General features: G+C 40.9%; 1 protein-coding gene across 1 annotated transcript; it reads left to right on the top strand.

The window, feature by feature from the left end:
- Positions 1-4,409: 4,409 nt before the first annotated feature.
- LOC146983968 (uncharacterized) lies at positions 4,410-11,582 on the top strand. Its single transcript, XM_085783003.1, has 4 exons — positions 4,410-4,882; positions 7,816-8,098; positions 11,363-11,433; positions 11,535-11,582. Exons 1-4 carry the CDS (start codon positions 4,418-4,420, stop codon positions 11,580-11,582), a joined length of 867 nt encoding a protein of 288 aa, XP_085639129.1. The 5' UTR covers positions 4,410-4,417.

An 11,582-nucleotide genomic window follows, 5' to 3' on the forward strand; every position in this document is an offset into this window, starting at 1 on the left:
TTCAGTTGTGATGCAGACATTTCACACTGTTGTCTTGTTCTCAAGCACAACTACCTCACTGAACTGCCTCTTGGAAGGTCCTGGGTACCCAAAGCTATCCAATAACAAGCTTTGGAATAACTCACATTTCTATTTAGAAACTTCGATTGCACAGTATTAGTGTAAGCTCCTCTCCAGACTGAATGCATTAGTAAGAGCTAGCTAATATTAGCTCCCCTAGCAGGTAGAAACACACAGGTGATGGCTCTACTGTGTTAAAAACTAAAGTTAGAAGTCAGCTTGTCTAGCAAGTACGCACACAAAATAGTATTTACAGCTAGCTAATGTTAGGCCCTCTCGCAGATAAACTACTGAATACAGTTCTAAGGCTAACACAACCTTCCGAGCAGGCAGAAACAGACTGAATGAGACTGTAAAAGATGAGGCTGTAGGCAGGGCCGTTGTATAGGGGAGAAAGGTGATGATAATTCTAGGGGCCCAGTGCCCAGTAGGGCCCACAAAAAAACCCAGTTTGTATGATTGAATTATTCTGCATAAGACCCTGACTAATATTCATAATGCTGCATTAGCATCAAAACAAAATAGGCTAAATAAAAAATGATAATACATATGTAGTCTAAGAAAAAAAGTGGAAAAGTCAGGGGCCCACTTTAGTATTCTTTCAGGGGCCCCAGAATTCCTAGCAACGGCCCTGGCTGTAGGTCATTTTTTTTTGCAGTTTATTATGACAGAAGGTGAAATCTTGTAGCCTCATTTATGACTTTAACTCCCCTAACAAGTAGAGAGAGACTGACCACAGTAGGCTGCTCCCTTTACACAGAAACTAAACACATAATTTACAGCCTACTGAGCAGGTAAAGATGAAATAAAAAATTCCTCTGATCGTTTATCAGTAAAAAGCTATAATCTCAATCTTAATTGTGACATTTTTTCCCCCGAAATTAAGGGAAAACAACAACAAATGAGCCTTTATAGAGTTTCAAATGTTAAAAAAAATGCATTCATATGCTTGGCATGCGGAACACACACAAAAAAGCTAAACAGGAAATGTGGTGTCATGTGGGTGTGGGTTCAGAGGGTACAAGCTGCATCTTGTCAGCAGATGGCAACTGCACTTCAGAGATGGAGGGGGAATGGGCAAATTTCCTTTGTGCTAGATTCTGCACTTACATCGCAGTCATTGCTATTTTTATCTTGCTCGGCAGGGACTTTTATTGCACTTGCAAACCACAATACTTTGACTGCAACTTATACCTGGTTCTGCCAGTTTTCATCGTGTTTGTCTATGTTCTCTGGACAGACGGGTCGTTTCAGAGAGTTTGTAGACACTTGTGTTCATCTGCATTTGGAGGAAGTGCTCCACTTCGTACCTGCAGTTTTTTGGGGTCTTGCTTCCCTCACATTATCAAAGCAGCTTTTATTGGTTTGCTGTGGGTTGTGTGTGTTTTAATTGATGGAGACTGGTACGTTTGCTGCATGAATGATCACTCTCAACAACAGGCACAGCTGGCCTGCAAAGACTTGGGAAGCATCACTGATGAAGACAGAGTAATCATCGCTGAGCTGAAAAATGAGTCAAGGGTGAGTGTTGTTCTTCTTGTGTCTCGTCAGAAATTGAAATAAAATATGACTGAAGTCTTTTTGTGTTTTTTAATATCCTTTTTTTTCTTTTTTCTTTTTTTTTTTAGATGATTGGCACCTTTTTGCTCTTCGGTATTATTGGTGTACCGGCCCTGTTGTCGTTGTTTGGATGGAGGAAACCTTCAAGTTGTGAAAGAAGACACTTGTATTACAAACTGATTCTGAAAGAGGAGAAAAATGTGCTGAAAGAGATTTTGAGGAAATATGCAAAGGAAAAGCTGACGGAGGAAATTGAGAACAAAATCCGTGGTGGACAGTGGGAAGAGTGTTTTGATGTTGCTGAAGAACTCATCAAAGCATCTGCTCAGCCGACCGGTTCTGACTGAGAGTGATGGACACAAGGTGAGCATCTTCCCCCTATAGATAACAACATTATTTACAACCAGTATAAATGTGCAAATGTAATATATTTTTGTGTGTATTTGTATTTATGAATGAATTTAATTAGTTACCAGTAAATTATACACAGAGAAATACAAAATTTTAAGAGTTTACATTTTTGGAGACTTTTCCATCACTAGAGTTCATATTTGAATGTTTTTAACTATATAATCACTCAGGAAAGTGAATGTGGAAAAACCTCCTGTGATGATCCTCACTTTAAGAGTATTTTGACCCATAAAGGAGATCCCAGTCATTATCTCTTAACATTGCCACCATTTAGATTTCTGCACATCTCACTTGATTAAATGTAATTTTAATTTTGGTTGTATTGGAATATTTTCACACATTTGTGTTCATGTTTTGACTCAAGCGGAGGATTTCAGGGCTTCTAACCACAAATGCTGTGTTTTCTCCTTTCAGAGCTCAGAACCATTGACGGAAAACTCTCCACAAGCACAAAGGGTCACAGACAACAAGACTGACCAGCTGTCTGCATCAATGACACTTACTGTATATTTCACTTACATTATATCAAATGATTTAATTTTTGCTTTGAAGGGGGGGGGGGGGGGGGTACTGTTTGTGTGTTCATAAATTGTAAGCACTATAATAAAATATCAATCATGTAGATGATAACATTTTGAACTTTAGTTTGAACTGCAGTGAACAAATAAACTAGATAGAAACTTCCACTGAAAAGAAAAGAAATTAGACTCAAATCTTTTTCCATCACTAGCTTCAAATGTTTCAATGTTTAATTTGCATTAGATTGGTACTAAAGCTATTTTGAGAAAAACTGTTGCAATTTTGTAATTATGGAAAAAGCCGTAAATAGGACGATTGTAACATATGTAGTTCTTTGACGGTTTCAGTCTGACTGGTTTGTATTTGTCTATGGAATCAGTGACCTATCATTGTTATGTGTGCATACTGTAGATGTGCTGAAAAAAAATTAAATTATGAAATCATATTTAGAGGGACAGCAACTTTGACCTGTTTAAGACGGGCATTTGTTGAGAAAGTGGAGAAGAGGGAAGAGAAGTGGAGGAGGAAGAAGAGAAAGTGGAGGAGTAAAAGAACAAGAGGAAAGTGAAAGAGGGGGAAGGTGGAGAAAATTGAGGAGGTTATTCAGGATAAAAAACTGAAGAGGACGTTGATGTACACTAAGGGTTCTCCACCCAAGTAGATCTGCAGCGACAGTATTTGGTTCAGGTTGTAACACCAAACAACTATGCAGAGACACAACAACTCATGCTGATGCTGATGGCACAAAAACACAAATGACAACGCCAAAACAAGTTATGCTAACTTTATTTCTTTTTGTTTATCATATTAAAGACATCATACAAACATGAAACAACACTGAAGTACAGGGAGGGAGTGCATAACACATATAGCAGAGCTTGACAAAAATCAATAAATAAAATAATAACTAAATAATAAAATAAAAATACAATGTATCAGGATGCATAAAGATCATTTTAATCAATAAAGAGCCAGAAAATGTATTTGATGAGTTTGATGAAAATAGCTTGCACCGACAATTAAAGGTAATGAACGTACTGCTACTATAGGGATTATGGCAATGGGCCAATTTGCCAAAATGTTGAACTATCCCTTTAATATCATTTAAAAGGACCTCTTGAGGTCTGTAATGAAAAAAAACTCCTGTTCCATAAAATCAGTGTCGGGTGGACTCGAAGGGCAGAGAGGCAGTGCAACAGAGTATCTGTGTGTACGTACGGTACTAAAAGCAGAGGAGAAGCCCATGAACAAAATCCGTGTGTGTGTGTGTGCGTGCGTGCGTGCGTGCGTGCGTGCGTGCGTGCGTGCGTGCGTGCGTGCGTGCGTGCGTGTGTGTCCAGCTGTTTGGTGACCAAAAGTGTGAGACTTGCATCCCCCTACACCACGTTTTGCCCATAGGCAAAATGAAGTGGATCCAGTTTATCTGGTCACTAACTACTCTGTCAAGGCATTTCCATAGGACAGATATCAGGACAATTGGCCTGAGTCCTTCAAGTCCTTAGCATGTGTTTTTTGGGGGATTTGGATGATGATGGATTCCTTCCACTGGTTGGGGACCCCACCGATGTCCAGACTTCTTGTTTTATTCTCATGACTCAGTCTTTGAGGCTTGCTTTTTACATTTATTTCACATAACTTTTGATGATTTCGATACCTGATATCTGACACAGCATCTCTCTCACCACACAGCAGCAGCAACAGTTGAGAGTGCAGTTATCTTAATGTACTTCCATTTGCTTAATGTACTTTCCGGCCTCTATTGGAATAAAAAAAAAAAAAAAAAAAGAGGAGGGCATGGTTTCATGTTGATACATATTTCAGTCGGTATTTAGCTCCAAGACGTAGCAGACGATCCTCTCCTCCAAAGATGCAGGCGCTGGTTCTGCCCCTGCAGAAGCTCATCGGTCAGGTCAAAGACAACGCCAACGCCATCATCTTTAGTGTTCTGGTTTTTTCTTATCATGTATTTGAGAATGAATTTCCATGCTCCTGTAAACCACAGACTGAATACTGCCGTGTCTACATGATCATTCCGTGTCTGATAGTGACCATCTTGATGCTCTCGACGGACCTGTCCTTCCAGAGGGCGTGGAGCTACACTACCAGCAAAGGCTCTTGTCATTTTGGTTGCGTTTTGCTCCGTCGTACTGCCAAGGCTGTGTGCGTAGGTCTGTTGTGGGCTACCTCCGTGCTGATTGATGCAGAGTGGTATGTTTGCTGTTGCAACCACAATCCAAAGGTGGTGGCGGAGTTACAATGTAAAGCCAAGAAGGAGATCACACCTGGAGGAATCCCTGTGGTGACCATTGCAGAGATGAGAAGTAATTCAAGGGTAAGAGTGTTTTGGTCCGTAGACCGTACAGGACAACTGGTTTTACTACGCACTCACTGTATCCCTCTGCTTTAGAGAGCCAGAGTCATGAGTCACTTCCTGTCCAGCATCTTCTACTAGCTGCTGTCACTCAATAAACTCTCTATAAACATTTTAGTCATTATTATTGGTGTATCCCTTGGGGTTTGCGGTCTTTATTCTAAGACAACGAATGGACTATCTTTACAAGTTGTACCTCATTGTAAAGGTGTCTAATCAGGCTTTCAAACTATATAAAATACAACACCAATTGGTATTATTAGAGAGGAGAAATGATTGACTGAAAAAACGTGGTAACACTTTATAGTAAGTAGCCTACACACTATTAAGCATTAGTTAAGCATTAATAAATACGAAATTCTTCATTTATAACGCATGAATTATCATTAGTGTGTAGTTAATAAACACAGTTGGTGCTTATCAATGAGTAAAACATTTTAACTGTGTTTATAAACTACATAATAATTAGTATTCATGTGTTATAAATGATGAATTCAGTACTTAAAGGACAATTCCAGGCGAATTCAACTCGGGGGTGTATTTTCCTATCATTTTAGGTCTAAAAGAAGGAATCTGAAGATTTTCAGTTTAATTGCTCCTGTTTTGCAGTAGTTGTGTCTGGCCCCGCATCGCCACAGCAGCGATGAATGGGAGCGGATGTAAGTTCCGCTGTTTAGGCTGTTTCCAGCCCTCAAAGCCGCAATTTTTTTCCACAGACAGCGTCAGATGGCGACTCAAACATGCACCCAGAAGTTTATTTACTTCAAGCAAGCCGACATGTTTGTAAAACTAATCTAATTCAAAGTCTCCTGGAGTCTCGCGCGAGACCCAGTTGCCGTGCTCGGTGTGTTCACATGCAATGGGAAAAGCTACCGTTTGTGTCATAAACACAGGAATATCAACTCTTTACTTGCTTCAAGTAAAAAAAAACTTCTCGGCGCATGTTTGAGTAGCCATCTGACGCTGTCTGTGGAAAAAAATGTACACTTGAAGCAAGTAAAGAGTTGATATTCCTGTGTTTATGACACAAGCGGTAGCTCCCACTGCATCTGAATACACCAGCACTGCAACTTCGGGCTCGCGCGAGACTCTGGGAGACTTTGAATTAGATCTAGTTTTACAAACATGTTGGCTTGCTTGAAGTAAATAAACTTCTGGGTGCATGTTTGAGTCGCCATCTGACGCTGTCTGTGGAAAAAAATTGCTGCTTTGAGGGATGTAAACAGCCTAAGCAGCGGAACTTACATCCACTCCCATTCATTGCTGCTGTGGCGATGCGGGGACAGACCACCGCAAAACAGGAGCAATTAAACTGAAAATCTTCAGATTCCTTCTTTTAGACCTAAAATGATAGGAAAATACACCCCCGAGTTGAATTCGCCTGGAATTGTCCTTTAAAGCTTAAAGCAGAAGTAAGCGATCCAGTGGTTTTGGCTAACTTCTTGTCAGCCGATGGAGTTAGCAGTCCCCGCCCTCGTCCCTACGTCACCACATTCATGCGCATCCCTTGGCTACACAGAGGGGATCGCCCCTTTATGCCGTTCTCTCTCCTCATTGGATAAAGGTTGTAGGATACAAGGAAAGTTTTCTCCTCGGCTTACAGCAGAGCAGAGTGACTGACAGACCCGTGTTTCAGACCAAACACTCTATGTAAGTGATTGCTGTCGGAAGACAGAACTATTTAAGACTTATATTAACACAAACATTCCGCTTACTTCTGCTTTAACTAATGCTTAATATTGTGTACTTATTATAAAGTGTTAACCAAAAATGTTTCCAAACTATTTTGAGGAGTGTATATCTAACAGAGGTCTGCAGGTATAGCCACAGTCAGGAGGTACCAGTGAGGAGAAGTGACGACGTGTGGTGGTTAGCAGTACTGAAGTTAAACTCACTCGTCCATAAAAGACGTGCAAACTCACTTGCCAAGTGGTCATTGACCTCTTGGCGAAACGGTTAACATCGTCGCCCGCTAGACAACATCAGTCAGATATTTAGTAGCAAAACTACAACTACCTTGATGTAGTGATCCTGAATATGGAATGTGGTTCAATTTACCCCAGTCTCCCCTAACAGCAGCAACTGAACATTGTGGAGGTTCTTAGCTCTTGTCACAGTGAAACCAGAGGCTAATGTAGGCTGAACCGGAAGTGACATGAGGCGCGTTTCCACTGCAGGAACTTCGGGGTAATTTTACGGGGCCAGCCCCGTTGGTGTGTGTCTCCACTGCAGGAACCTCCCCCACAGGGCCGCTTACAGGAATCTTTACAGGGCCGAACGGAGTCCCTGCCCCAGTGGGGCTTAAGATTTACTCTGTGCTGATTGGTCAGACTCAAAGCAGGATGTGACGCTAAGAGAAAGCCTCAAAATAAGATGCATTTTCATAACCCCACGTTACTAAAAACGGAAAAACGGCCGGAAAAAAGAGAGAATAACTCAGTAAAAGACAAGGGTAGCAGTAGGCCTGTGGTAAATAGGCGATCGCGGGATTATGTGACGATTGAGACGGCTTTTTTTTTTTTAAGAAAGCGTCTATACTGACAGAAAAAAACAACAACAAGAGCAGTAAAAAAAATAAAAAATAAAAAACGCTGCACAACGACCTTGCGGTGATCGAAACTGTTGCACGTCGCCATAAGAGCCCGGTGAGTCCTGTCTGCAGTGGAGACACGGCCACCGAGAGGGCCGAGTGAGAGGACGGCTCCTGTAGAAGTTCCTACCCCCTCCCTTTACCAGAAACTCCTGCAGTGGAAACGCGGCTATGGCTTCAGGTTTCTGTAGGAAAAGAAAATGGAGGACGGAGAAAATGTTCAAAGGTTGTAAATGTAACGATGATCTGACCTCCCTGCACTGGTAACCTGCTCTTTACTGCCTTTACTTTGCTGTTTTTTCAGCTGTATGGCATATCCTTGCTCTTTGTCATCACTGTGGTGGGTGCCGTTTTTCTCTTAACCTGGACAATCTGCGCCGATCAGTGCTGTCTCCAGTGCTGCAGGAGGGAGGTTCTGGTGCACGAGCTGATCCTGGAGGTCGGGGAAGACGTTGTGTCACAGACGATGAAAGACAGACAGAAAAGCATTTTAACTGAGAGAGTCAATCGCTTGATCAGTCAAAGAGCGTGGGAAGAATGTTTGGATGCTGTTGAATGCTTGATCGACGAAATAGGAGAGCAGGTAATTATCAACACCTCTTCCTATCCCTGGAGTGTTCATTTCTCCAGTCGAACATGTTTTAGGTTAGAGACTTGGGTTGTGTTGATCAATTCATGATCAACTCTATAACATGGACACCCAAAGAAATAACATGTCTGAATGAAGACTGTGACATGTAGTGGACACTGAATAAACTCTAGAATCCTGATGGATGGGTAGTGATAACGTCAAGTACTGTACCATGGTATATTCCTTAATTACTAGCAGGTTACTTGAGTCAGACAGTTGTTTCGAAGTAATCCTATTATATATATAAATATGGAACAATACAACATGTTAATATAAATAATTTACTTTTGAACCGTAACCTAAAAAACTGGTATGTTAACTTGAGTAAAAATTAACTCAGGTATCATAGCTGTGTCACAGGTCCCACTCCACTGGTAGACTAGTGGACATGTAATCTACACAGAGGTCACTAGAGGTCACTGCTGCATCAGTTTTTATTCCAACACACCTCTGTAACACAGTAGTTCTGTTCTGTGTTTTCTACAATGAAGAAAGAAAGACTACATTGTTTAGTTTGAGTCTTTACAGATTCACAGTTTAACATTGACATGAAGTCCCATATATGTACCATATATGACTGACTTGTAACATAAGTATTAACATGTACATTTTAACACACAGGATAAATGTTCTCCAATCAACACCCTCACTAAAGTAAGTAGTACAGTACATCTGTACAGTATGCACGCACAACTTTAAAAACCTTCTGCATTTCAATATGGAGTGAGACTGTGGAACAGACTAGCGGAGGAGCTCAGACAATGTCCAACCATGAGCAAATTCAAACAGCGGTACAAACAGATGGTATTTACAAGGTACAGGGAAGAAGAGGGCTATGACAAACATTAAGGTTTTCACACTTTTGCCATACTTGTCACTTATTGTATTTATTTTGACACAAGCAGTCATGGTGTTGTTGTTTGTTGATGATTGTTTGTTTTGTTGAGAGTATCAAAACAACAACAAAAAACAGGATATACAGGAAGTAAGATAACCTAGGATTCTAGATGTAGAAGGGGTAAGCTAATGCTTCTTCCTATTCCTTTTCAAACATACAAGGTTTTTATCGACTAGTGCTTCAAGTGTAATTGTTATTCACATGTTCGAAATAAAGTATTCATTCATTCATTCAGTACTAGAGGTACATTGTAATGGGGCATTCGCACCAAAAGCGATAGATCGGCACTATACATACAAAATCAATGTAAATGACACGCAATTTAATATCAGGCGGCACAAATGGAGGGTCTGGCATGACAAGACGCAACGCGAATGAAGCGTCTGAACCGGCGCAAATAAAGTTGAAAAAATTGAACTTTTCAGGCGACATTGTGCTGACATCCAATCAGTGACGAGTTTTTCCTGATGTAAGCAGGGAAGTTTGCGCACAAACATGGAGGAAAAGCTTATTGTCGCTGTGTGTGGGCACCCGGTCCTCTATAACACCGCTGCCTATTGGGACTATTCAGACAATAATAACATTCACACATAAACTGGTATTGTATCCTGCCAAGTGGGACAATCTGCTATGCTAGTGCTAACCAATGCTAATGTTTCATTTATACAGAAACACAGTCAGTAACATAGTAAAACAAGCCACAGATCCTTGGCTGCAGCCTTGATCCCGTGGAGGTGGTGGGGGCCAGGAGGATGATGATGAAACTGTCATCAATCATGGACAATGCCTCCCACCCCCTACATGGAACTGTCAGAGCTTTGGAAAGCTCTATCAGCGACAGGCTCCTGCACCCGCGCTGCTCAACAGAGAGGTATCGCAGGTCCTTTCCCCCCTCTGCTGTCAGACTTTTTAACAAGGCCCACTGAGGCCCCCCCCGATCCATGATTGCACTTTGACACTTCTTTTTTTTTTTTAGCCATATATACATATATATAGAAGTATATTTTTTATACTTTTATATTTTTTTATACTTCTCTTAATATCTTGGTTGCCCCTATATTTATAAATGTCCATATTTATATATTCTTTTTATCAGTCCACCATAGCGTGCATGGAGTGTGTTTGTATGTGCTGCTGCTGTAACTCGTGAATTTCCCCGTCGTGGGATGAATAAAGGCATACTTTACTTTACTTTACTTTAGATAGTCTCAGAACTTACCAGAGAGTCCCACCTCCTCGCTAACTTTGGCCTATGCCTCTTCTTTTTTTTATTCTGGTCCAGATAAAACAAGGCAGCGGTGGTGTTGTTGTTTTTTGGGGGTTTTTTTAGCGTCAAGTGCGACAAGCGCCAATGAAGTGAATGAAGCCATGATCCAAAAATTATCAAGCAGCGATACAAGCGTTTCAAGTGATTTTGTTGTGTCTATCGCTTTTGGTGTGAACGCCCCATAAGACAACATACCTGACACATCCCAGCAGTTTACTAAATACGATGCATTTTCCTTTTCTTGTTTTGGTTCTCACACAGGGCCAGCCCAAGGACAGCGGCCAGCAGGGGGAACAAAAACAAAGACTGACCCCATATGTGGCAAAAAATGTTCCCTTCAAAGCAAAGCAAGGAGAGTGGGAAAAGATGTTGGATGAGGTTGAATGCTTCATCGACCAAATAGAAGATCAGGTAATTATCAACACCTCTATTGCTGGAGTGTTCGTCCAGTCGAACATGTTATTTAGTTAGAGACTGGTTGTGTTGATCGATCCATGATCAACTCCATACAGTAACATGGTGACCCAAAGAAATAACATATCTGAATGTAGACTGTGATATGTAGTGGACACTGAATAAACTCTAGAATCCTGATGGATGGGTAGTCATAATGTCGAGTGCTGTACCATGGTATATTTTTAATCATCAGTACTTGAGTACTACTTGAGTCAGACAGTTGTTTCAGAGTAATCAGGTTCTTTAAATATGGAACAATACAACATGTTGATAGATAAATAAATGTACTTTTGGACCATAAACTAAAAAACTGTACGTTAACTTGAGTAAAAATCTGACAGGACTATTTGACCAGGAGGACTCTGACTCAAGTATCACCTGCGTTAGTCAAAAGCTCCCAATCCACTGGTAGACATGTAATCTACACAGAGGTCACTAGAGGTCACTGCTGCATCAGTTTTTATTCCAACACACACCTCTGTAACAGTTAGTTCTGTTTGCTGTGTTTTCTACAATGAAGAAAGAAAGACTACATTGTTTAGTCTGAGTCTTTACAGATTCACAGTTTAACATCGACACGAAGTTCCACAACCACATGTGACTGATTTATGTGTGTTTTAACACGCAGGATAAACTTTCTCCAATCAACACCCTCACTGAACTCACAGATGTAAGTGCTTGAGATACATTGTAAGACAACATACCTGACACATACCAGCAGCTTACTAAATCAGATGCATTTTTCTTTTTCTTGTTTTGGTTCTCACACAGGGCGAGCTCAAGGACAGCGGCCAGCAGGAGGAACAAAAAAAAGACTGA

This window comes from Trachurus japonicus, chromosome 7 (assembly GCF_045865225.1).
Source record: "Trachurus japonicus isolate A0001 chromosome 7, Traja_1.0".
NCBI lineage: Eukaryota > Metazoa > Chordata > Actinopteri > Carangiformes > Carangidae > Trachurus > Trachurus japonicus.

Coding starts and splice junctions, on each gene's coding strand:
- LOC146983968 (XM_085783003.1), top strand. CDS start 4,418: ATGCAGGCGCTGGTTCTGCCCCTGCAGAAGCTCATCGGTCAGGTCAAA. Junction 4,883..7,815: donor AGATGAGAAGTAATTCAAGG/GTAAGAGTGTTT, acceptor CTGTTTTTTCAG/CTGTATGGCATATCCTTGCT. Junction 8,099..11,362: donor CGAAATAGGAGAGCAGGTAA/TTATCAACACCT, acceptor ACAACCACATGT/GACTGATTTATGTGTGTTTT.